Below are 27,804 nucleotides of genomic sequence, written 5' to 3' on the forward strand. Positions count from 1 at the left end.
CTGAAGAGGATCTCTCTGCTTCAGAAGATCCTACTTCAGACATTGAAATTGATAAATCTTCTTATCTTTTTAAAATTGAATATATTCGGTCTTTGTTCAAAGATGTATTGGTTACTTTGGGTATTGAGATGTCTGATCCTCTTGATAACAAAACCAGTAAACGTTTAAATTCTGTTTTTAAACCTTCTGTAATTACTCCTGACGTTTTTCCTGTTCCAGATGCGGTTTCTGATGTGATTGCTAAATAATGGTCTAAGCCTGGTGCTTCTTTTAATCCTTCTTCTAGGTTTAGGAAGTTATATCCTTTACCAGTGGCTAATTTGGAGTTTTTGGAAAAAGTCCCTAAGGTTGATGGGGCTATTTCTACTCTTGCCGAACGTACTACTATTCCTATGGAAGATAGTACTTCTTTTAAGGATCATTTAGATAGGAAGATTGATTCTTATCTAAGGAAAGCTTATTTACATTCTGGCTATATTCTCAGGCCTGCCATTTCTATGGCCGATGTTGCGGCTGTGTCAACTTTTTGGTTGGATAGCTTAGCACACCAGGAAACAGATCCTTATTTGTCTAGCATTGTTCGTTTGCTTAAACATGCTAATCATTTTATCTGTGATGCTATTTTTGATATTATCAAGATTAATGTTAAATCTATGTCTTTAGCTATTCTGGCTAGAAGAGCTTTATGGCTTAAATCATGGAATGCTGACATGGTATCTAAATCTAGATTACTATCTCTATCTTTCCAGAGTAATAATTTATTTGGTTCTCAGTTGGACTCTATTATTTCAACTATCATTGGGGGAAGGGAGTTGTTTTGCCCCAAGATAAAAATTATAAGGGTAAATATAAAGCTTCTAATCGGTTTCGTTCCTTTCGTCAGATTAGAGAACAGAAAACCACTCCTTCCCCTAAGGACTCTGGCTCCAATTGGAAGCCATCTTCAAGCTGGAATAAATCCAAGCCTTATAAGAAACCAAAGCCAGCCCCCAAGACTGCATTAAGGTGCGGCCCTCAATCCAGTTCAGCTGGTGGGGGGCAGATTGAAATTATTTCAAAACATTTGGGCAGATTCTGTTCAGTATCAATGGATTCAGAGCATTGTTTATCAAGGGTATTGAATAGGTTTCAGAGTAAGACCTCCTGTGAGAAGATTCTTTCTCTCTCACGTTCCAGCAAATCCTGTGAAAGCTCAGGCTCTTTTGAAGTGTGTTTCAGATCTAGAGCTTTCAGGGGTAATCTTACCATTTCCGTTTCAGGAACAGGGTCTGGGGTTTTATTCAAATCTATTCATTGTCCCAAAGAAAGAAAATTCAGGCCAGTTCTGTATCTGAAAATTTTGAATCGTTTTGTAAGAGTGCCAACTTTCAAAATGGTGACTATAAGGACTATTCTGCCTTTTGTTCAGCAAGGTCATTACATGTCCACAATAGACTTACAGGACGCTTATCTTCACATTCCGATTGATCCAGATCAGTATCGGTTTCTGAGATTCTCTTTTCTAGACAAGCATTACCAATTTGTCGCTCTTCCATTTGGCCTAGCGACAGCTCAAGAATCTCTTTGAAGGTTCTCGGTGCCCTTCTATATGTAATCAGAGAGCAGGGTATTGCACTGTTTTCTTATTTGGACGATATCTTGGAACTGGCTCAGTCTTTTCATTTAGCAGAATCTCACACGAATCAACTAGTGTTGTATCTTCAAAGACATGGTTGGAGGATCAGATTACCAAAGTGTTTCTTGATTCCTCAGACAAGGGTCACCTTTTTAGGTTTCCAGATAGATTCAGTGTCCATGATTCTGTCTTTAACAGACAAGAGACAAATGAAATTGGTTTCCGCCTGTCGAAACCTTCAGTCTTGATCATTCCCTTCAGTGGCTATGTGCATGGAAGTTTTAGGTCTCATGACTGCAGCATCGGCCGCGATCCCCTTTGCTGGTTTTCATATGAGACCTCTGCAACTTTGCATGCTGAATCAATGGTGCAGGGATTATATCGTATCTCACAATTGATATACTTAAATTCCAACATTCAACTCTCTCTGTCCTGGTGGTTGGACCATCATCGGATTATTCAAGGGGGCCTCTTTTGTTCGTCTTTCCTGGACTGTGATCTCAACAGATGCAAGTCTCACAGGTTGGGGAGCTGTCTGGGTGTCTCTGACAGCACAAGGGGTTTGGAAACCTCAAGAGGCGAGGTTACTAATCAATATTTTAGAACTCCGTGCTATCTTCAGAGTTCTTCAGGCTTGGCCACTATTAAAGAGAGAACTTTTAATTCACTTTCAGACAGACAATATCACAACTGTGGCATATGTCAATCATCAGGGAGGGACTCGCAGTCCTTTAGCAATGAATGAAGTATCACGGATACTTTCTTGGGCGGAAGCCAACTCTTGTCTAATTTCTGCGATTCATATCCAGGGTGTAGACAATTGGGAAGCGGATTATCTCAGCCATCAGACTTTGCATCCGGTGGAGTAGTCTCTCCATCCAGATGTTTATTTTTCAGATTGTACAGATGTGGGATCTGATAGAAATAGATCTGATGGCTTCCCATCTAAACCGGAAACTTCCCAGATACCTTTCCAGGTCCAGGGATCCTCAGGCGGAGATGGTGGATGCGTTAGCAGTTCCTTGGTCTTACCAACTTGCTTATATTTTTCCGCCTCTATTTCTTCTTCCAAGTGTGATCTCCAGGATCATAATGGAACAATCGCATTTGTTTCTGATAGCACCAGTATGGCCTCACAGGTTTTGGTATGCGGCTCTTGTCCGGATGTCCAGTTGCCAACCTTGGTCACTTCCTTTAAGTCCAGACCGTCTGTCTCAAGGGCCGTTTTTCCATCAGGATCTCAAATCGCTAAATTTGAAGGTATGGAATTTGAACGTTTAGTGCTTAGTCATAGAGGTTTCTATGACTCAGTGATTAATACTATGTTGCAGGCTCGTAAGTCTGTTTCTAGGAAGATTTATTATTGGGTTTAGAAAACCTATATTTCATGGTGTTCCTCTCATAAATTCTCTTGGTATTCTTTTAGAATTCCTAGAATTTTACAGTTTCTTCAGGGTGGTTTAGATAAAGGTTTGTCTGCAAATACTTTAAAGGGACAAATCTCTTCTCTTTCTGTTTTATTTCATAGAAAGATTGCTAAACTTCCCGATATTCACTGCTTTGGTCCGTATCATGCCTGTTATTAAGTCTATTTCTCCTCCATGGAGTCTTAATTTGGTTTTGAAGGTTTTGCAGGCTCCTCCTTTTTGAGCCTATGCATTCTTTGGATATTAAATTACTTTCTTGGAAAGTATTGTTCCTTTTGGCTAATTCTTCTGCTAGAAGAGTTTCTGAATTATCTGCTCTCTCTTGTGAGGCTCCTTTTCTGATTTTCCATCAGGATTAAGCTGTTTTGCGGACTTTGTTTATATTTCTTCCTAAGGTTGTGAATTCTAACAACATTAGTAGGGAAATTGTTGTTCCTTCCTTGTGTCCGAATCCTAAGAATTCGCTTGAAAGATCGTTACACTCTTTGGAAGTGGTAAGGGCTTTGAAATACTATGTTGAGGCTACTTAGGATTTCAGGAAGACTTCTAGTCTATTTGTTGTCTTTTCTGGTTCTAGGAAAGGTCAGAAAGCCTCTGCCATTTCTTTGGCATCTTGGTTAAAGCTTTTGATTCACAAGGCTTATTTGGAGGTGGGTCTGTCTCTGCCTCAGAGAATTATAGCTCACTCTACTAGATCAGTTGCCACATCTTGGGCTTTTAAGAATAAAGCTTCAGTTGATCAGATTTGCAAAGCAGCAACTTGGTCTTCTTTGCATACATTTACTAAATTTTAACATTTTGATGTATTTGCTTCTTCAGTTCTTCAGGCAGCTGTCTCAGTTTGATTCTTCTGTTTATAAGAACTTATTTTGTAGATTTAATATCTCAGTGGAAATAGCTAATTTTATTTTATCCCTCCCCCTTTAGTGACTCTTCTGTGGACTTCCACATCTTGTGTATTTTATCCCATACGTCACTAGCTCATGGACTCTTGCCATTTACATGAAAGAAAACATAATTTATGTAAGAACTTACCTGATAAATTCATTTCTTTCATAATGGCAAGAGTCCATGAGGCCCACCTTGTTTTTGGTGGTATATATTTTAGTATAAAAGCACAATATATTTTCCAGTTCCTCATTTTTGTATGCTTTTTTACTCCTTTTTACACCTCGCTACTTGGCTATACGTTAAACTAAAGTATGTGTGTGGGAGGTGTATTTATAGTCATTTTGAGGTTTGGGAAACTTTGCCCCCTCCTGGTAGGAATGTATATCCCATAGGTTACTAACTCATGGACTCTTTCCATTATGAAAGAAATGAATTTATCAGGTAAGTTCTTACATAAATTATGTTTTTTTTATCTTAAAGCTTTTTTAAATTGTTATGGCAATACAAAGGCATATCATATTGTACCCAGCATCCCTGTATAGTATATCAAACCATTGAACAATAACAGTAAATGAAGTTATGGCATTATAATTAAATATTAGAATCTTGTACTTAAATGAAATAAAGGTACCCTGTATGTTTTACACATGCACATATATATATAAATATAATTTTCTTCTCATTGTAATATGTTTGGAAACACTACCTTGGCTAGTAAAATCACTCAATGTAACGTGTCTTATCTCTTCTTCTCCCCTAGATGTTATATTACGCTGTACTTGGAGTTACACCTCGCTTTGAAAAAGCCACATCCAGCTACATCCTAAATGCACACAATCTGCCTCATGTCATTAACCCAGTTGAGGCAAGACTTGGTAAGAAAATTTTGATTAGTTTGGGATTTACTGTTACTAATTAATTGGATGTCTGTGTTTACATGTTTGAAAAAAGTTAGATTTTATTAAAATCTTCTTATTTTTATGGCTGCACTGTATATATTATGTATATTTTAAGATTTAACAAAAATGTGATGCATATTTATTTTAAAAGAATTTGAAGATATAGTAGCTTCACAAATTTGGAGGTATACAAATAACATAAGGGTGTATTAAAGTTATTTTTTATATATGCATCAGAAATATACTTGTATTGTTTTGCAATTCAGGGCCAAACCCATTAAGCAGCTTTTTAAGTGATATTTGTCTCCTTTGCTGTCCAATAGATAATCAATTTGCGCTGTGTTTTCTCCCTCCCATTCATGCAATTTTAAACAACTTTCCAAATTACACCTATTATCAATTTTGCTGTGTTTCCTTGGTATCCTTTTTTAAAGAGTAGTCCATGGCGAGCTCAGAAGTGTGCACGTGTCTTTAGCCATCTGGCAGCAGTGTTTGCAACAATGTTAATAGCAATGTTTTCTAAATGCTACATACACTCTGTGGCAGCAGTATTTGCAGCCATGTTTAACATTAAAGTATTTCCCAAAGGAAAGGTGGCAAAGAACCGGAGACAAAAGACTTTGTATGCTTGTATTTATTCAGCAAAGTTGCCAAGTATCAGGTAGATAGACAAAACGACACCTGACGCATTTCGTGCATGCGCAAAACGCGTTGGGTGTCGTTTTGTCTATCTACCTGATACTTGGCAACTTTGCTGAATAAATACAAGCATACAAAGTCTTTTGTCTCCGGTTCTTTGCCACCTTTCCTTTGGGAAATCTTTTATTTTATATAGCGGATGGGATACCACTTATAGCGTAGACTTAAGCCCTGCCTGCAGACGATTGGTGCATCTCACTTTTCTCCAATTGACCTCATCACCTGGCTCCTACCTTCAGCGCTGTGGCTTTGACGTTAGAGTGGGTGGAACACTCACTGAAGACGGACGTGTGAGCACCCTGTGGCCATTTCCTGCCGACGGGACTGGGGGGCTTCATCGCCTGACTAGAAACGCCGGCGGAGGTTGTCCGCAGCTGCCATATACACGGGCTGGTCGAAGATTGAGAGGTCTTTATGATTGGACACAACTTACAGTTTGTTACTCCTTGCACCAATTCCCGGAAGCGGAGATAAGTACTGTCTCACTCAGTTTGCATTGGTGACTTTTTGGACATTATATATCTGGCACCTCATGGTACAAGATTATGCCTTTCATTGCACTGACACCACTGAGTATTTAATCTACCCAAAGGACTTACCTTTATACTTGGGAACTGATGCCATACTGATTAATACTCTCAGAAGTCACCTTCATTGAGGCATATCAGTGCTTTTGGAACTTTCATTTCACCAAGTTACTCTTATCCTATACATTTGCTATTAGCATTTTCTGTATTATAACATTATGTTTAACATTGCTATAAATATTGTTGCAAACACTGCTGCCAGATGGCTAAAGACTCGTGCACACACCTGAGCTTGCCTTGGATTACTCTTTAACAAAAGATACCAAGGAAACTAAGCAAAATTGATAATAGGAGTAATTTGGAAAGTTGTTTTCTTAGAATAAGAACATCTTTTCTCAGAATAAGTGATATTTTCAAAAAAATGAGTTCACCCTCCTAGAGAGAACCAGGGGAACAGCGATTTTTATTTTTTTAATATTCCTTATTTAGAGCATCATCATATGTTGCCTCTTTTCTGCATTGCATTACTTTTATTGTGTTTTGTGTCTACAGGTTCCAGTGCTGCCTCACTCTATCCAGTGTTAAACTTTTTGCTGTACGTTCCAGAATATTCTCATTCACCTCTTTACATCCACGACAAAGATGGGAGTAGAGTTCCCAGCAATGCATTTCACAGCCCACGCTGGGGAGGGATCATGGTAAGTTTGTTGTCTCTAACTATAGATCTGCTATTGTGCTTACCTGCAAGCATAGATAGATGGATAAATCAGACCTTTTTATTAGTTGAAGTTGTCTTTTCGACAATCCAAAGAGGGTAGATTTTATTTGTTTGTGTATAAAGAATGTTCATGAGAATGTGACCGTTAATTACATGCTTGTCTAGGTGATTTTAGGTCATAGTTCTTATGCTACCTGTTTTTTCTTCTTTTAGGTCTATAATGTTGATTATGAAAATCAACGAGAAATTGAGTTCCCATTACGTATTGATATTGACATGGTACGAGTGATGGAAGTGTTTTTAACCCAGTTGCGGTAAGTGTTTTGTGCTAAACTTGTATTATATTAAGTTTCTCCCTATGTCATGCAGAATGTTTTCTTATTACCAAAACAGAATGCATCTATGCAATAGAAGGGGTGTATTAAAATTACTACTTCGATGTTAACATGCAATTAGGAATTTATAGTAAGGAAAAGTCTGTACCTAGTGCATTTGGTGAATTAGATTGATAAAAGCTCTGACACTTTTTTTTTATAGATGAAGAGTCTTAGGGTCCGATGTTCTAAAGCCTCTGCGCTCTTCTGAGATTCTTAGAATTCTGGTCATTACTGAAAAGTATTTTAGAAAGGACATTTGTAGACAAAGTTGTTTATCTAGCTATGCAGGATTATGAATGTGGAGAGACAAATACATTACAATAAAATGTTTAAAAAAGCTTCCAAAGATTTTGCGTGATTTCCCTCCATGTCTGATTTTTTTTTTTTTTGTCCAAACCTGTAAGATCACTGCTGATATAAAGCTAAAAGAAGGTATTTTCTAGCCTTCTAAAACACAGAGAGACCTTTTGTGTCAATTCAAACATTTTAGTGTTATCAAGTAAAATGTTATTCCTATTGTCAAAAATTTGACATGGAAATAATGCACATTTCAAAACTTGGCATAGAATTTGGTGCAAACTGACTTTTATATAGAAAACTAATAATAAACAGCATAAACCTGATGTGAAGGACTATTTAGACTTGGGTTCAGTTGCAACCTATAGATCCAGTGATGAACAGCTTGAACTTCACCAAACTTTCCTTGCCTCTTCAGTTGCTGAAACCAGTAGCCAGAAATAATGCAAACCTCTGAGATCTTTGCAACAGTGGTTATACCCCTACGGTAATTTTGTTCTTGCACATTGGAGGTCCTGCATAATGAGACCACCAGCAAAAAGGCAGATAGCCCTGATAGAGGTCAGGTGGTGTTGCAGATCTGCAGCATGGATTACCTCCATCCAAAAAGGTAGAAGCAGAAGTGCAATTGACAGGAAAATTACATAGGTAATAGGACATATATAAGGGTATCACCCTGAAGACGTTTTGTTTGCAACAAGGAGACACCCCTCTGAATATTGTGCTACCACAAGAGCGAGAAACATACTGCATAGAAAGGTCCCTGTATATGTGTAAATATAACATAAATTCAAAAATGCAATCATGCATCCAAAAATTGTTTTTATTTATTTGTTGTTAGTTTTTTTTTAAAGCACCTAAACTTTTTGGAGTTTAATTTGTGTTTGTATCACAATTGTATCTACAGGTTACTTTTGGGAATTACAGATGTGTCTGTACCAGGAAACTACAAGTTAGAGACCCCAGGGAATGAGGGGCTAACAGACTGGGAATTGGACACACTTCTTTGGACACGAGCTGTTGAAAACATTGCTACAGTGACCACAACATTGACTTCATTGGCTCAGCTTTTGGATCAGATTGGGAACATTGTTATTAATGATAACGTGGCTTCTGAAGTAAGTCAGCTATTTATGTCTTTAGAGCATAGATCCATCCTATCCCCTTCTCCCCCTCTTCTTATCTATTGCCCTTGACTAAAATCTTAGACCATGTTCCATATAGGGACTCACTCATATATTTTTCTTATTAAAAATGTTGCCATTAAAATTCAGTTGATCAGAAATGGTAGTTACGATTGTAAGGAGACTTTCTTGTCTATAAGTACATATTCTTTTAGCATTTCTTATATACCAACACAATTATATTATAGAAGTAAAGAAAGTTGAGTATTAAAGGGACAGTCAATCCAAAATGTTTATTGTTTAAAAAGATAGATAATCCCTTTATTAACCATTCCCCAGTTTCTCTTGTTAAGTGTAGTCAGTCCACGGGTCATCCATTACTTATGGGATATATTCTCCTTCCCAACAGGAAGTTGCAAGAGGATCACCCAAGCAGAGCTGCTATATAGCTCCTCCCCTCACATGTCATATCCAGTCATTCTCTTGCAACACTCAACAAAGAAGGAGGTTGTGAGAGGAGTTAGGAGTTTTTTACTTAGTTATTCTTCAATCAAAAGTTTGTTATTTTAAATGGCAATGGAGCGTGCTGTTTTTTCTCTCAGGCAGTATTGGAAGAAGAATCTGCCTGTGTTTTCTATGATCTTAGCAGACGTAACTAAGATCCACTGGCTGTTCTCGCACATTCTGAGGAGTGGGGTAACTTCAGAAAAGGGAATAGCATGCGGGGTCCCCTGCAAATGAGGTATGTGCAGTAAAATATTTTCTAGGAATGGAATTGACTAAGAAAACACTGCCGATACCCATATGATGTAAGTACAGCCTAAAATGCAGTAGTAGCGACTGGTATCAGGCTGGTAAATGTATGCACAGTAGAGTTATTTTCTAGGGAATAGAATTTGACTGAAAAAATACTGGTAATACTGTAATAATGTATGAGCCTTAACTGCAGTAGAAGCGACTGGTAGCAGGCTTAGTGATAACTTTACTCAACATATGAAATGTTGTTTTTTAAAACGTTTACTGGCATGTTAATCGTTTTGTGAGGTACTTGGTGATAAATCTCTTTGGGCATGTTTTTTTCCACATGGCTAACGTATATTTCTGCATAGAAACCGTTATAGCTGGTCTCCCACTGTGTAATATGACTGGGAGGGGCCTTTTGTTGGCGCCTTGTTGCGCAGTTAAAATTCAATCATTGTCTTCCTGTTTCTTCCTCCTTGATCCAGGACGTCTCCGGAGAGCTCAGGGGTCTTCAAAATTTATATTTGAGGGAGGTAATCAGTCACAGCAGACCTGTGACAGTGTGTTTGACTGTGATAAAAACGTTAACTGTTAATTATTTATCCGTTTTTTGGGTATTAAGGGGTTAATCATCCTTTACTATTGGGTGCAATCCTCTGCTGATTTCATACATTTAATATAAAATTTGGTTGCTATAACTGAATTTGTTCATTGTTATTTCAACTGTAATTGTCTTTTTTGTGTTTTAAAAGCGCAGCAGCGTTTTTTACATTGCTGGAAAATTTTCTGAAAGTAATTTCCAAGGTTGCTAGTCTCATTGCTAGTCTGTTTAAACATGTCTGATACAGATGAATCTGCTTGTTCATTATGTTTAAAAGCCAATGTGGAGCCCAATAGAAATATGATTGTGTACCAATTGTATTGATATTACTTTAAATAAAGGTCAGTCTTTACCGGTAAAGAAATTATCACCAGACATCGAGGGGGAAGTTATGCCGCCTAACTCTCCTCACGTGTCAGTACCTGCGCCTCCCGCTCAGGAGGTGCGTGATGTTGTGGCGCCAAGTACATCAAGGCCCTTACAAATCACTTTACAAGATATGGCTAATGTTATGAAAGAAGTATTATCTAATTTGCCTGAGTTAAGAGGCAAGCGCGATAGCTCTGGGTTAAGGACAGAGCGCGCTGATGACACGAGAGCCATGTCCGATACTGCATCACAATTTGCAGAACATGAGGACGGAGAGCTTCATTCTGTGGGTGACGGATCTGATCCAGGGAGACCGGATTCAGAAATTTCAAATTTTAAATTTAAGCTTGAGAACCTCCGCGTATTGCTAGGGGAGGTGTTAGCGGCTCTGAATGATTGTGACACGGTCGCAATCCCAGAGAAGTTATGTAGGCTGGATAAATACTATGCGGTGCCGGTGTGTACTGACGTTTTTCCTATACCTAAAAGGCTTACAGAGATTATTAGCAAGGAGTGGGATAGACCCGGTGTGCCCTTTTCCCCTCCTCCGATATTTAGAAAAATGTTCCCAATAGACGCTACCACACGAGACTTATGGCAGACGGTCCCTAAGATGGAGGGAGCAGTTTCTACTTTAGCTAAACGCACCACTATCCCGGTGGAGGATAGTTGTGCTTTCTCAGATCCAATGGATAAAAATTAGGTTACCTTAAGAAAATGTTTGTTCAACAAGGTTTTATATTACAGCCCCTTGCATGCATTGCACCCGTCACTGCTGCGGCGGCTTTCTGGTTTGAGTCTCTAGAAGAGGCCATTCGCACAGCACCATTGGATGAAATCATGAACAAGCTTAAAGCACTTAAGCTAGCTAATGCATTTGTTTCGGACGCCGTTGTGCACTTAACCAAACTAACGGCTAAGGACTCCGGTTTTGCCATCCAGGCGTGCAGAGCGCTATGGCTTAAATCCTGGTCAGCAGATGTGACTTCTAAATCTAAATTGCTTAATATTCCTTTCAAAGGGCAAACCTTATTCGGGCCCGGTTTGAAAGAAATTATTGCTGACATTACGGGAGGTAAGGGTCACTCCCTTCCTCAGGATAGGGCCAAATCAAAGGCCAAACAGTCTAATTTTCGTGCCTTTCGTAACTTCAAGGCAGGAGCAGCATCAACTTCCTCTGCTCCAAAACAGGAAGGAGCTACTGCTCGTTACAGACAGGGTTGGAAAAGCAACCAATCCTGGAACAAGGGCAAGCAGGCCAGAAAGCCTACTTCTGCCCCTAAGACAGCATGAAGGAAGGGCCCCCTATCCGGAAACGGATCTAGTGGGGGGCAGACTCTCTCTCTTCGCCCAGGCCTGGGCAAGAGATGTCCAGGATCCCTGGGCGTTGGAGATCATATCTCAGGGATACCTTCTGGACTTCAAATCTTCTCCTCCACAAGGGAGATTTCATCTGTCAAGGTTATCAACGATCCTAATAAAGAAAGAGGTGTGCAAGACCTCTTAGTAATGGGAGTGATCCACCCAGTTCCGCGAATGGAACAAGGGCAAGGGTTTTACTCAAATCTGTTCGTGGTTCCCAAAAAAGAGGGGACCTTCAGACCAATCTTGGACTTAAAGATCTTAAACAAGTTCCTAAGAGTTCCATCGTTCAAAATGGAAACTATTCGAACCATCCTACCCATGATCCAAGAGGGTCAGTATATGACCACAGTGGACTTAAAGGATGCCTACCTTCACATACCGATTCACAAAGATCATTATCGGTACCTAAGGTTTGCCTTTCTAGACAGGCATTACCAGTTTGTAGCTCTTCCCTTTGGGTTAGCTACGGCCCCGAGAATTTTTACAAAGGTTCTGGGCTCACTTCTGGCGGTACTAAGACCGCGAGGCATAGCGGTGGCTCCGTACCTAGACGACATTCTGATACAAGCGTCGATTTTTCAAAATGCAGAGTCTCATACAGAGATAGTTCTTGCATTTCTGAGGTTGCATGGGTGGAAAGTGAACTTGGAAAAGAGTTCTCTGTTACCACTCACAAGGGTTCCTTTTCTAGGGACTCTGATAGATTCTGTAGAGATGAAGATTTACCTGACGGAGTCCAGGTTATCAAAGATTCTAAATGCTTGCCGTGTTCTTCATTCCATTCCAAGGCCATCAGTAGCTCAGTGCATGGAAGTGATCGGCTTAATGGTCGCGGCTATGGACATAGTGCCATTTGCACGCCTGCATCTCAGACCGCTGCAATTATGCATGCTAAGTCAGTGGAATGGGGATTACTCAGATCTGTCCCCTCTACTGACTCTGGACCAGGAGGCCAGAGATTCTCTTCTCTGGTGGTTGTCTCGGGTTCATCTGTCCAAAGGAATGACTTTTCGCAGGCCAGATTGGACGATTGTAACAACGGATGCCAGCCTGCTAGGCTGGGGCGCAGTCTGGAACTCCCTGAAGGCTCAGGGATCGTGGACTCAGGAGGAGAAACTCCTCCCAATAAATATTCTGGAATTAAGAGCAATATTCAATGCTCTTCTAGCTTGGCCTCAGTTAGCAACCCTGAGGTTCATCAGATTTCAGTCGGACAACATCACGACTGTGGCTTACATCAATCATCAAGGGGGAACCAGGAGTTCCCTAGCGATGTTAGAAGTCTCCAAGATAATTCGCTGGGCAGAGTCTCACTCTTGCCACCTGTCAGCGATCCACATTCCAGGCGTGGAGAACTGGGAGGCGGACTTTCTAAGTCGCCAGACTTTTCATCCGGGGGAGTGGGAACTTCATCCGGAGGTCTTTGCTCAACTGATTCATCGTTGGGGCAAACCAGAACTGGATCTCATGGCGTCTCGCCAGAACGCCAAGCTTCCTTGTTACGGATCCAGATCCAGGGACCCGGGAGCGGTGCTGGTAGATGCTCTAGCAGCCCCATGGGTTTTCAAGATGGCTTATGTGTTTCCTCCGTTTCCGTTGCTGCCTCGATTGATTGCCAGAATCAAACAGGAGAGAGCATCGGTGATTCTGATAGCGCCTGCGTGGCCACGCAGGACCTGGTATGCAGACCTAGTGGACATGTCGTCCTGTCCTCCATGGTCTCTGCCTCTGAGGCAGGACCTTCTAATTCAGGGTCCTTTCAACCATCCAAGCCTAATTTCTCTGAAACTGACTGCATGGAGATTGAACGCTTGATTCTATCAAAGCGTGGTTTCTCGGAGACGGTTATTGATACATTAATACAGGCTTGGAAACCTGTTACCAGAAAAATTTACCATAAGATATGGTGTAAATATTTATATTGGTGTGAATCCAAGAGTTACTCATGGAGTAAGGTCAGGATTCCTAGGATATTGTCTTTTCTACAAGTGGGTTTAGAAAAGGGTTTATCTGCTAGTTCTTTAAAGGGACAGATTTCTGCTCTGTCTATTCTTTTACACAAACGTCTGGCAGAAGTTCCAGACGTTCAGGCTTTTTGTCAGGCTTTAGCTAGGATTAAGCCTGTGCTTTAGACTGTTGCTCCGCCGTGGAGCTTAAACTTAGTTCTTAAAGTTCTTCAAGGTGTTCCGTTTGAACCCCTTCATTCCATTGATATTAAGCTGTTATCTTGGAAAGTTCTCTTTTTGATGGCTATTTCCTCAGCTCGAAGAGTCTCTGAGTTATCGGCCTTACATTGTGATTCTCCTTATCTGATTTTTCATTCAGACAAGGTAGTTCTGCGTACTAAACCTGGGTTTTTACCTAAGGTAGTTTCTAACAGGAATATCAATCAAGAGATTGTTGTTCCATCATTATGTCCTAATCCTTCTTCAAAGAAGGAACGTCTCTTGCATAATCTGGACGTAGTCCGTGCCCTGAAGTTCTATTTACAGGCAACTAAAGATTTTCTGCAAACTTCTTCCCTGTTTGTCGTTTATTCTGGACAGAGGAGAGGCCAAAAGGCTTTGGCCACCTCTCTCTCTTTTTGGCTCCGTAGCATAATACGTTTAGCCTATGAGACTGCTGGACAGCAGCCCCCTGAAAGAATTACAGCTCATTCCACTAGAGCTGTGGCTTCCACCTGGGCCTTTAAGAATGAGGCCTCTGTTGAACAGATTTGCAAGGCTGCAACTTGGTCTTCACTTCATACCTTTTCAAAATTTTACAAATTTGACACTTTTGCTTCTTCGGAGGCTGTTTTTGGGAGAAAGGTTCTACAAGCAGTGGTTCCTTCTGTTTAAGTGTTCCTGCCTTGTCCCTCCCATCATCCGTGTACTTTAGCTTTGGTATTGGTATCCCATAAGTAATGGATGACCCGTGGACTGACTACACTTAACAAGAGAAAACATAATTTATGCTTACCTGATAAATTTATTTCTCTTGTAGTGTAGTCAGTCCACGGCCCGCCCTGTCTTTTAAGGCAGTTCTAAATTTTAATTAAAACTCCAGTCACCACTGCACCCTATAGTTTCTCCTTTCTCGTCTTGTTTCGGTCGAATGACTGGATATGACATGTGAGGGGAGGAGCTATATAGCAGCTCTGCTTGGGTGATCCTCTTGCAACTTCCTGTTGGGAAGGAGAATATATCCCATAAGTAATGGATGACCCGTGGACTGACTACACTACAAGAGAAATAAATTTATCAGGTAAGCATAAATTATGTTTTTGCATAACCAACACGGTTATATTAATAAACTTTTAACCTCTGCGATTACCTTCTATCTAAGCATTTTCTGACAGCCCCCTGATCACATGGCTATTTATTTATTATCTATTGACTTGCATTTTAGCCAATTAGTGCAGTGTCATCCACAACCCACGGGTGTGAGCCTCCTGTTGTGAAAAGCAAATACAAAAGCATGTGATAAGAGGCTGTCTGTAGTGGCTTGCAAACAGGCAGAAATTTAGAGGTTATAAAGTATATTAATATAACAATGTTGGTTGTGCAAAGCTGGGGTATGGGTAGTAAAGGCCTTATCTATCTTTATAAACAAAAACAATGTTGGTGTTGACGGTCCCTCTAAAATTGTTTACATATACAATGTAGTGTATTAGATTTTTTTCTTTTAATAATATAAATAGAACATAATGAAATAATTATTCTAGTCGTGGGGTCGTGGGACTGTTGGTCTTGTTGGATAAACACAAACAAATCAGTAGAAACAATTATTCACTATGAAATCGTTTGAAAACTAAGATACATCCTTTGTTCTATGTAGAAATCGAAACCTGAAATGGTGTAACAACCATATAAGCATTGCCAGATTTAACACTTTTATTTGTTTAATTGTAGAACATTTGCATTGTAATCCATTAACTGATTGTTCTACACTACCATACATTGGCTATAGTTGATGAAGGGAACAATAACAGCAATTTATGTGTTCTAACTTAGCAAATGCTTTTAGCAGTTTAGCCCTGGGACTTAGGCCTGTTACTATCTTGTCTGGTAGGAACAGTTCAAGTTAGAATAGACTTTAAAGGGTCATACAATTATTATTTGAAATTCACACATAATATCAAACATTTCTGCAATAGCTGTGTAAAATGTTTTTTTTTTATTCTTAAAACCTAATGCTTAACATAATTATCCATTCAAAGCAAAGATTGGATTTAGAATATGTAGATGTTTTTTTTTTGTTTTTTTTGCATTAATATTAGTTGTTTTCACGTTGAAGATGTAAGTGTAGGCTTAGAGTGAAAGCACAAGATCCACTGTTTATGAAGGCTAGATGTATGTAGATTTTAAGTGACGCCTGCAACATCATGCAACACGTTATTACTAACACATTTGAGCAGGAATGTTAGATATATGTATGTACACATTCTTTTTACTGTACCACAGTCTGTGTGAATGTAAAATTTTTATCACTGTAGAACTGATTTGAAAGGATTTTTGAACTGCAAGTACAGGTACACAATTCTAATAGCATTATTTTGTGCACTTCAAATACAAATTTTAAATAAGATTGTTGTTGGTACCATCAGGTAGTAACATTTACAACTGCAATAACATTTTTGCACTTGCAGAAATTCTATTAATCCAAAAAAAAATTTTTTTTTTATATTAACAAACTTCAAATAGCAGTACTTTAGTAATATATTGTTTATATATGCATAAGTGCTAAATACCTGTGTATACACAGATCCTCTCAGCTACACAAAAAGAGAAAACTCACAGTTTAAGCGGAATCTGCTGAATCGCTATAAATAAATACGAATAATCTACTGTATGGATGGGCAATGTGGGTGAACACTCTGGGGCCGATTTAGAACGGCCCTATGTGAATGGGGCATGTATACCCCTGTTCGGGTTGATTAACACCCCCTGCTAATGGCCGATTGGCCATGAATCTGCAGGGAGCGGCATTGCACAAGCAGTTCAACAGAACTGCTTGTGCAATGATAAATGCCGACAGCATTATCGATCTTTGATGGACATGATTAGCTACAGCGGATCATGTCCGCCAGACACTTGATAAATCGGCCCCTCTGTGTGAGATACAAGAGGCACAGGAGTATTGCACGGTTAAAGCAAGAGGCATCAATATAATGTCACACAGTGCTGTGCAGCACATAACTATTCCCACTGAAAGTGCTGCAGAATACTGCTGGGTTTAAAATAGACAAAAACATTATATCATTTGGGGTGTTAAGTGCCAGATAAAAAGCACTGGAGGGACACATTCTGACTTGTTATTGCCTTTGAGTTTCATGCTGGATAAGCCTGATGAGCCGTTGAGCTTACAGCAGTAACATTAATATGTTGTTGACCGCCACTCATGACAGAATATTTTATGATGACCATGGGACTGTTGACTTATTTTTAACAGATAATATTTATTAACTTGCGTTACTCTGACCCTTTAAGAAACAATATACTTTTTTTATTTTTAATCAGCCTTAAATGAGAACTGGGATGAGCAGATAAGTCCTATAGCACTTAAACACTTAACATTATTATTCCTGTCTCCAACATTTAAAAAAAAAAAACAACAACTTTTCTTTGAAATAAATTTAATACTTGCTTTTATCCAGAATAAATCATTTTGTGCTTTAGTTCTTTGATGTGGACATTCCCGAGTCCTCTGTATCTGCTGCACCTCTCGCGAGTCCCTTCATTGGCTTCCCATTCACAGCAGAATTAAATTCAAAACTCTCACCAACGCCGCTCCCCTCTACCTATCCTCTCTAATCAACAAGTATACTCCAGCCCGCCCACTAAGATCCAATAATGACCTGCTCCTTGCATCTTCGACTATCACCTCTTCTTATGCTAGACTGCAGGACTTCTGTCGTGCAGCACCAACCCTCTGGAACACTCTCCCTCATGCTGTCAGGCTTTCCCCTAATCTTTCTTCTTTTAAATGCTCCCTGAAGACTTTTTTTGTTCAGAGAAGCCTACCACCCAACTCAGTAATAAATTAATTTCACTTACCTAACATTTCCCTCATCTAACTGCATTAACATCTTTCTCAATCTTGCAGTCATCACCTCCTGTTTCTCAACCTCCTATCCTTCTAGATTGTAAGTTCCCACGGGAATACGGCCCTTAATTCCTCCTGTATATGTTTGTAAAATTTAGTCTTGTTTCTTACAAGTTTTATATCATTGTTTTATTTAAATGAATTGTACCCATGGACAGCTCTGCGGAATATGTTGGCGCTTTATAAATAAAGTATAATAATAACTGTGTGCTTTCTACACAGGTATATCATGCTGTTACTTCAGTTCAAATGGCCTTGTCTGAGCTGGAATCTGGAAGGCTGGAATTTGCTTTTCAAGCTAGTAAAGAGGCCATTTCGTCTTCTGAGAAGGCATTTTTTGATCCCTCTCTCCTCCATCTTTTGTACTTTCCAGATGATCAGAAATTTGCCATTTATATCCCTTTGTTCTTGCCCATGGCTGTACCTATACTAATGTCTCTTTTGAAGATAGCCAAGGATTACAAGGCAAGCAAAAAAGCTTCAATCAAAGTGGACTGAGTTTCTTAAAAAATAACTGGACTCCTAGAGAGAGAGGAACCTTGGTTGAATTATGTATTTATTGCCTATACATGCTACTGATTTTATAAACTTAATGTACATATGATTGTTTATGCCACATAAAAACAATGAAACAGCTTTTTTGTTTGACTGGTAATGGGCAAGCCTGCAATATATAGAAATATCCACTATGGTCTAGTTTCCATTGACGTGGTAAAGTTTGGAAATTGGTAACTTAAAAAAATCTCTATAGACTTTAATGGAGATAAATGTTTTTAACACCAGTTTCCACATTGTAACAATGGAAACTAGGCCTACCTCTTCTATTTCAATGTTTTGCAAATGCATTTTCTAACTAGCTTGATTTAATTGTCAGCAAATATAGGCTCCTAGTGCATGCAATCAATCTATTTTTGAGGTTGTGCAGTGAATTCTAAGTCCATATTATTTATAAAGATGCTTAAAGGGGCATTTAAGTCATTTTTGTTGCATCTAAAAACCAATTTAAATCTATGAAATTATAGTTCTCTTCTTTTCATGGTTGTAGAGTTGTCCTGTGTCCACTATGAGCTGTGAAAGTTGTCTTTATTACCTAATGAACTATTCATCTCTGGGGTTCAGTTGTGTGACACAAGCAATCATTTTATGTTCTGTTTATACAACTTTAACTTAACCTTTTTTTTTCTTCCAAAAAACTATTGCAATGTTCATTCTTGCTATATTGTATATTATACTGTTTTTTTTTTTTTTTTATTTAATATCTCTTAAGGCGACTTAAAAGGGACATGAGATCCAAAATGTTTCTTTCATGATTCAGATACATCATACAATTTTAAACCACTTTCCAATTTACTTCTATTATCTAATCTGCTTCATTCTCTTGGTATCCTTTGTTGAATCAGCAGCAATGCACTACTGGTAACTAGCTGAAAGCCAATCGCAAGAGGCATATATGTGCAGCCACCAATCAGCAATTTTTCTGAGCCTACCGAGGTTTACTTTTCGACAAAGGATACAAAGAGAACCGAAAAATTAGTTAATAGAAATAAATTGGAAAGTTATTTAAATTGACTTGCTCTATATGAATAATTAAAACAAAATGGGTGTCATGTCCCTTTTAAGCCTCTGCAAATTACATTTTTCTTTCTTTAAATGTCCAGCTTGGGATTTTAAAATTGTCAAAGCCCCTTCTGTGAAGCCCAGTTAAAGGCAAGAATCTCAGGGAATTATTCATAGACATTGACAACTGTATTTCTAAATTCATTTGAGTATCTAACATATAAATGCCAGTGTAAGAAAAAAGAGAATGAAACTCGTAAATTAATATTGATTTCCCAAACTACACAGCAATAAACATACAAATACAACGGATGTTAGAAAAATTTAGTGTATAGCATGTAGCATATCTGGAAAGAGGTTGGCTGAATAAATCAAGGTTGTACATAGAATAATTCTAGCTGTGATAAAATGTGACTGCAATTTTTTTTTTTATAAAAGAAAAATAAAAAAGGTATCTTTTTTTTTTTTTTTTTTTTTTTGCTTACAGTAAATCAGTTTAGTCAGGTGAGATGATCTAAGACGTCTCGTCAGTGTGGAGAGGTACCTAAAACATAATTTATGCTTACCTGATAAATTTATTTCTCTTGTGGTGTATCCAGTCCACGGATCATCCATTACTTGTGGGATATTCTCCTTCCCAACAGGAAGTTGCAAGAGGATCACCCAGAGCAGAGCTGCTATATAGCTCCTCCCCTAACTGCCATATCCAGTCATTCGACCGAAACTAGCCGAGAAAGGAGAAACCATAGGGTGCAGTGGTGACTGTAGTTTAAAATTTAGACCTGCCTTAAAAGGACAGGGCGGGCCGTGGACTGGATACACCACAAGAGAAATAAATTTATCAGGTAAGCATAAATTATGTTTCTTCTGTTAAGTGTGATCAGTCCACGGGTCATCATTACTTCTGGGATATTACTCCTCCCCAACAGGAAGTGCAAGAGGATTCACCCAGCAGAGCTGCATATAGCTCCTCCCCTCTACGTCACTCCCAGTCATTCTCTTGCACCCAACGACTAGATAGGATGTGTGAGAGGACTATGGTGATTATACTTAGTTTTATATCTTCAATCAAAAGTTTGTTATTTTAAAATATCACCGGAGTGTGTTATTACCTCTCTGGCAGAGTTTGAAGAAGAATCTACCAGAGTTTTGCTATGATTTTAGCCGGAGTAGTTAAGATCATATTGCTGTTCTCGGCCATCTGAGGAGTGAGGTAAACTTCAGATCAGGGGACAGCGGGCAGATGAATCTGCATAGAGGTATGTAGCAGTTTTTATTTTCTGACAATGGAATTGATGAGAAAATCCTGCCATACCGATATAATGTCATGTATGTATACTTTACACTTCAGTATTCTGGGGAATGGTACTTCACTAGAATTACACTGTAAGAAATACATAAAGCTGCTTAATAACTAGAGATTATGTTTAACGTTTTTGCTGGAATGTAAAATCGTTTTCATTTGCTGAGGTACTGTGTGAATAAATGTTTGGGCACTATTTTTCCACTTGGCAGTTGCTTAATCTGTTTTTCTGACAGTTTCTGTTCTCCCTCACTGCTGTGTGTGAGGGGGAGGGGCCGTTTTTTGGCGCTTTTACTATGCATCAAATATTTCAGTCAGCAACTCATTGTATTCCCTGCATGATCCGGTTCATCTCTACAGAGCTCAGGGGTCTTCAAAACTTATTTTGAGGGAGGTAATTTCTCTCAGCAGAGCTGTGAGAATTATAGTTTGACTGAGATAAAAAACGTTTATTCTGTAATTTGTTTCCTGCTTTCAGAATTTGTTATCTTTGCTAATGGGATTAAACCTTTGCTAAAGTTGTGTTGTTTACAAGGATTGAGGCTATAACTGTTTCAATTTATTAATTTTCAACTGTCATAGATCTTCTGTGCTTCTTAAAGGCACAGTACGTTTTAATATTATTCTAATTGAATTGTATTTCCAAGTTGCAAGTTTATTTGCTAGTGTGTTAAACATGTCTGATTCAGAGGATGATACCTGTGTCATTTGTGGCAATGCCAAAGTGGAGCCCAATAGAAATTTATGTACTAACTGTATTGATGCTACTTTAAATAAAAGTCAATCTGTACAAATTGAACAAATTTCACCAAACAACGAGGGGAGAGTTATGCCGACTAACTCGCCTCACGTGTCAGTACCTACATCTCCCGCTCAGAGGGAGGTGCGTGATATTGTAGCGCCGAGTACATCTGGGCGGCCATTACAAATCACATTACAGGATATGGCTACTGTTATGACTGAGGTTTTGGCTAAATTACCAGAACTAAGAGGTAAGCGTGATCACTCTGGGGTGAGAACAGAGTGCGCTGATAATATTAGGGCCATGTCAGACACTGCGTCACAGGTGGCAGAACATGAGGACGGAGAACTTCATTCTGTGGGTGACGGTTCTGATCCAAACAGACTGGATTCAGATATTTCAAATTTTAAATTTAAACTGGAAAACCTCCGTGTATTACTAGGGGAGGTGTTAGCGGCTCTGAATGATTGTAACACAGTTGCAATACCAGAGAAAATGTGTAGGTTGGATAAATATTTTGCGGTACCGACGAGTACTGAGGTTTTTCCTATACCTAAGAGACTTACTGAAATTGTTACTAAGGAGTGGGATAGACCCGGTGTGCCGTTCTCACCCCCTCCGATATTTAGAAAAATGTTTCCAATAGACGCCACCACAAGGGACTTATGGCAAACGGTCCCTAAGGTGGAGGGAGCAGTTTCTACCTTAGCTAAGCGTACCACTATCCCGGTGGAGGATAGCTGTGCTTTTTCAGATCCAATGGATAAAAAGTTAGAGGGTTACCTTAAGAAAATGTTTGTTCAACAAGGTTTTATATTGCAACCCCTTGCATGCATTGCGCCGATCACGGCTGCAGCGGCATTCTGGATTGAGTCTCTGGAAGAGAACATTGGTTCAGCTACTCTGGACGACATTACGGACAGGCTTAGAGTCCTTAAACTATCTAATTCATTCATTTCGGAGGCCGTAGTACATCTTACTAAACTTACGGCGAAGAATTCAGGATTCGCCATTCAGGCACGCAGGGCGCTGTGGCTAAAATCCTGGTCAGCTGATGTTACTTCTAAGTCTAAATTGCTTAATATACCTTTCAAAGGGCAGACCTTATTCGGGCCCGGGTTGAAAGAGATTATCGCTGACATTACAGGAGGTAAAGGCCATGCCCTGCCTCAGGACAAAGCCAAAGCCAAGACTAGACAGTCTAATTTTCGTTCCTTTCGTAATTTCAAAGCAGGAGCAGCATCAACTTCCTCTGCACCAAAACAGGAAGGAGCTGTTGCTCGCTACAGACAAGGCTGGAAACCTAACCAGTCCTGGAACAAGGGCAAGCAGACTAGGAAACCTGCTGCTGCCCCTAAAACAGCATGAATTGAGGGCCCCCGATCCGGGATCGGATCTAGTGGGGGGCAGACTTTCTCTCTTCGCCCAGGCTTGGGCAAGAGATGTTCAGGATCCCTGGGCGCTAGAGATAATATCTCAGGGATACCTTCTGGACTTCAAATACTCTCCTCCAAGAGAGAGATTTCATCTGTCAAGATTGTCAACAATCCAGACAAAGAAAGAGGCGTTTCTACGCTGCGTACAAGAGCTCTTGTTAATGGGAGTAATCCATCCAGTTCCACGATCGGAACAGGGACAGGGGTTTTACTCAAATCTGTTTGTGGTTCCCAAAAAAGAGGGAACTTTCAGACCAATCCTGGACTTAAAGATCCTAAACAAATTCCTAAGAGTTCCATCGTTCAAGATGGAGACTATTCGGACAATTTTACCTATGATCCAAGAGGGTCAATACATGACCACTGTAGATTTAAAAGATGCTTACCTTCACATACCGATTCACAAAGATCATTATCGGTACCTAAGGTTTGCCTTCCTAGACAGGCATTACCAGTTTGTGGCTCTTCCATTCGGATTGGCTACAGCTCCAAGAATCTTCACAAAGGTTCTGGGTGCTCTTCTGGCGGTACTAAGACCGCGGGGAATCTCGGTAGCTCCATACCTAGACGACATTCTGATACAAGCTTCAAGCTTTCAAACTGCCAAGTCTCATACAGAGTTAGTGCTGGCATTTCTAAGGTCACATGGATGGAAGGTGAACGAAAAGAAAAGTTCACTCGTTCCACTCTCAAGAGTTCCCTTCCTGGGGACTCTTATAGATTCTGTAGAAATGAAGATTTACCTGACAGAGGACAGGCTAACAAGACTTCAAAGTGCTTGCCGCACCCTTCATTCCATTCAACACCCGTCAGTGGCTCAATGCATGGAGGTAATCGGCTTAATGGTAGCGGCAATGGACATAGTACCCTTTGCACGCTTACACCTCAGACCACTGCAACTGTGCATGCTAAGTCAGTGGAATGGGGATTACTCAGACTTATCCCCTTCTCTGAATCTGGATCAAGAGACCAGAAATTCTCTTCTATGGTGGCTTTCTCGGCCACATCTGTCCAGGGGGATGCCATTCAGCAGACCAGACTGGACAATTGTAACAACAGACGCCAGCCTTCTAGGTTGGGGTGCCGTCTGGAATTCTCTGAAGGCTCAGGGACAATGGAGTCAGGAGGAGAGTCTCCTGCCAATAAACATTCTGGAATTGAGAGCAGTTCTCAATGCCCTCCTGGCTTGGCCCCAGTTGACAACTCGGGGGTTCATCAGGTTTCAGTCGGACAACATCACGACTGTAGCTTACATCAACCATCAGGGAGGGACAAGAAGCTCCCTAGCTATGATGGAAGTATCAAAGATAATTTGCTGGGCAGAGTCTCACTCTTGCCACCTGTCAGCAATCCACATCCCGGGAGTGGAGAACTGGGAGGCGGATTTCTTAAGTCGTCAGACTTTTCATCCGGGGGAGTGGGAACTTCATCCGGAGGTCTTTGCCCAAATACTTCGACGTTGGGGCAAACCAGAGATAGATCTCGTGGCGTCTCGACAGAACGCCAAGCTTCCTCGTTACGGGTCCAGATCCAGGGATCCAGGAGCAGTCCTGATAGATGCTCTGACAGCACCTTGGGACTTCAGGATGGCTTACGTGTTTCCACCCTTCCCGTTGCTTCCTCGATTGATTGCCAGAATCAAACAAGAGAGAGCATCAGTGATTCTAATAGCACCTGCGTGGCCACGCAGGACTTGGTATGCAGACCTGGTGGACATGTCATCCTGTCCACCTTGGTCTCTACCTCTGAAACAGGACCTTCTGATACAGGGTCCCTTCAAACATCAAAATCTAACTTCTCTGAAGCTGACTGCTTGGAAATTGAACGCTTGATTTTATCAAGACGTGGATTTTCTGAGTCAGTTATTGATACCTTAATACAGGCTAGGAAACCTGTTACCAGAAAGATTTACCATAAGATATGGCGTAAATACCTATATTGGTGTGAATCCAAAGGTTACTCTTGGAGTAAGGTTAGGATTCCTAGGATATTGTCTTTTCTACAAGAAGGTTTAGAAAAGGGTTTATCTGCTAGTTCATTAAAGGGACAGATCTCAGCTCTGTCCATTCTGTTACACAAACGTCTGTCAGAAGTTCCTGACGTCCAGGCTTTTTGTCAGGCTTTGGCCAGAATTAAGCCTGTGTTTAAAACTGTTGCTCCACCATGGAGTTTAAACCTTGTTCTTAATGTTTTACAGGGCGTTCCGTTTGAACCCCTTCATTCCATTGATATAAAGTTGTTATCTTGGAAAGTTCTATTTTTAATGGCTATTTCCTCGGCTCGAAGAGTCTCTGAATTATCAGCCTTACATTGTGATTCTCCTTATTTGATTTTTCATTCGGATAAGGTAGTCCTGCGTACTAAACCTGGGTTCTTACCTAAGGTAGTTACTAACAGGAATATCAATCAAGAGATTGTTGTTCCTTCTTTATGCCCAAATCCTTCTTCAAAGAAGGAACGTCTACTGCACAACCTGGATGTAGTCCGTGCTCTAAAATTTTACTTACAGGCAACTAAGGAATTTCGACAAACGTCTTCTCTGTTTGTCATTTACTCTGGGCAGAGGAGAGGTCAAAAAGCTTCCGCTACCTCTCTTTCTTTTTGGCTTCGTAGCATAATTCGTTTAGCTTATGAGACTGCTGGACAGCAGCCTCCTGAAAGAATTACAGCTCATTCTACTAGAGCTGTGGCTTCCACTTGGGCCTTCAAGAATGAGGCCTCTGTTGAACAGATTTGCAAGGCTGCAACTTGGTCTTCGCTTCATACTTTTTCCAAATTTTACAAATTTGACACTTTTGCTTCATCGGAGGCTATTTTTGGGAGAAAGGTTCTTCAGGCAGTGGTTCCTTCTGTATAAAGAGCCTGCCTATCCCTCCCGTCATCCGTGTACTTTTGCTTTGGTATTGGTATCCCAGAAGTAATGATGACCCGTGGACTGATCACACTTAACAGAAGAAAACATAATTTATGCTTACCTGATAAATTCCTTTCTTCTGTAGTGTGATCAGTCCACGGCCCGCCCTGTTTTTAAGGCAGGTAAATATTTTTTAATTTATACTCCAGTCACCACTTCACCCTTGGCTTTTCCTTTCTCGTTGGTCCTTGGTCGAATGACTGGGAGTGACGTAGAGGGGAGGAGCTATATGCAGCTCTGCTGGGTGAATCCTCTTGCACTTCCTGTTGGGGAGGAGTAATATCCCAGAAGTAATGATGACCCGTGGACTGATCACACTACAGAAGAAAGGAATTTATCAGGTAAGCATAAATTATGTTTTTCTCTTGTTAGGTGTATCCAGTCCACGGATCATCCATTACTTGTGGGATACCAATACCAAAGCTAAAGTACACGGATGAAGGGAGGGACAAGGCAGGTACTTAAACGGAAGGGACCACTGCCTGTAGAACCTTTCTCCCAAAAATAGCCTCCGAAGAAGCAAAAGTATCAAATTTGTAAAATTTTGAAAAGGTATGAAGCGAAGACCAAGTCGCCGCTTTGCAAATCTGTTCAACAGAAGCCTCATTTTTAAAGGCCCAGGTGGAAGCCACAGCTCTAGTAGAATGAGCTGTAATCCTTTCAGGGGGCTGCTGTCCAGCAGTCTCATAGGCTAAGCGTATTACGCTCCGAAGCCAAAAAGAAAGAGAGGTTGCTGAAGCCTTTTGACCTCTCTTCTGTCCAGAGTAAACAACAAACAGGGAAGATGTTTGACGAAAATTTTTAGTTGCTTGTAAGTAAAACTTTAAAGCACGGACTACGTCCAAATTATGTAAAAGATGTTCCTTCTTTGAAGAAGGATTAGGACACAATGATGGAACAACAATCTCTTGATTGATATTCTTGTTGGAAACTACCTTAGTCAAAAACCCAGGTTTTGTACGCAGAACTACTTTATCTGTATGGAAAATCAGATAAGGAGAATCACATTGTAAAGCTGATAACTCAGAGACTCTACGAGCCGAGGAAATAGCCATCAAAAACAGAACTTTCCAAGATAAAAGTTTGATATCAATGGAATGAAGGGGTTCAAACGGAACTCCTTGAAGAACCTTAAGAACCAAGTTTAAGCTCCATGGAGGAGCAACAGGTTTAAACACAGGCTTAATTCTAACCAAAGCCTGACAAAATGCCTGGACGTCTGGAACCTCTGCCAGACGCTTGTGCAAAAGGATAGACAGAGCAGAAATCTGTCCCTTTAAAGAACTAGCTGATAATCCTTTATCCAAACCCTCTTGGAGAAAGGACAATATCCTAGGAATCCTAACCTTACTCCATGAGTAATTCTTGGATTCACACCAATGAAGATATTTGCCATATCTTATGGTAGATTTTCCTGGTTACAGGCTTTCGTACCTGTATTAAGGTATCAATGACTGACTCGGAGAAGCCATGCCTTGATAAAATCAAGCGTTCAATCTCCAGGCAGTCAGTCTCAGAGAAATTAGATTTGGATGATTGAAAGGACCTTGTAGTAGAAGGTCTTGTCTCAGAGGCAGAGGCCAAGGTGGAAAGGATGACATGTCCACCAGGTCTGCATACCAGGTCCTGCGTGGCCACGCAGGCGCGATCAAGATCACCGATGCTCTCTCCTGTTTGATTTTGGCAATCAGTCGAGGGAGCAGAGGAAACGGTGGAAACACATAAGCCAGGTTGAAGAACCACGGTGCTGCTAGAGCATCTATCAGCGTCGCTTCTGGGTCCCTGGACCTGGATCCGTAACAAGGAAGCTTGGCGTTCTGGCGAGACGCCATGAGATCCAATTCTGGTGTGCCCCAACGATGAACCAATTGAGCAAACACCTCCGGATGGAGTTCCCACTCCCCAGGATGAAAAGTCTGACGACTTAGAAAATCCGCCTCCCAGTTCTCTACACCTGGGATATGGATTGCTGATAGATGGCAAGAGTGAGTCTCTGCCCAGAGCTAACTGAGGCCAAGCTAGAAGAGCATTGAATATTGCTCTTAACTCCAGAATATTTATTGGGAGGAGTTTCTCCTCCTGAGTCCACGATCCCTGAGCCTTCAGGGAATTCCA

General features: G+C 40.3%; 1 protein-coding gene across 1 annotated transcript in view; it reads left to right on the forward strand.

Annotated features, from left to right (window-relative positions):
- Positions 1 to 19,755, forward strand: part of PIGS (phosphatidylinositol glycan anchor biosynthesis class S) — a 66,412-nt gene extending 46,657 nt beyond the window's left edge. Inside the window, exons 8-12 of the mRNA XM_053706200.1 lie at positions 4,694 to 4,808; positions 6,611 to 6,756; positions 6,990 to 7,090; positions 8,358 to 8,568; positions 17,960 to 19,755. Of these exons, the coding sequence (XP_053562175.1) occupies positions 4,694 to 4,808; positions 6,611 to 6,756; positions 6,990 to 7,090; positions 8,358 to 8,568; positions 17,960 to 18,235 (849 nt within the window). The 3' untranslated portion in view covers positions 18,236 to 19,755. The remainder of the gene's footprint in view (positions 1 to 4,693; positions 4,809 to 6,610; positions 6,757 to 6,989; positions 7,091 to 8,357; positions 8,569 to 17,959) is intronic.
- Positions 19,756 to 27,804: the final 8,049 nt, after the last annotated feature.

This window comes from Bombina bombina, chromosome 3 (genome assembly GCF_027579735.1).
Source record: "Bombina bombina isolate aBomBom1 chromosome 3, aBomBom1.pri, whole genome shotgun sequence".
NCBI lineage: Eukaryota > Metazoa > Chordata > Amphibia > Anura > Bombinatoridae > Bombina > Bombina bombina.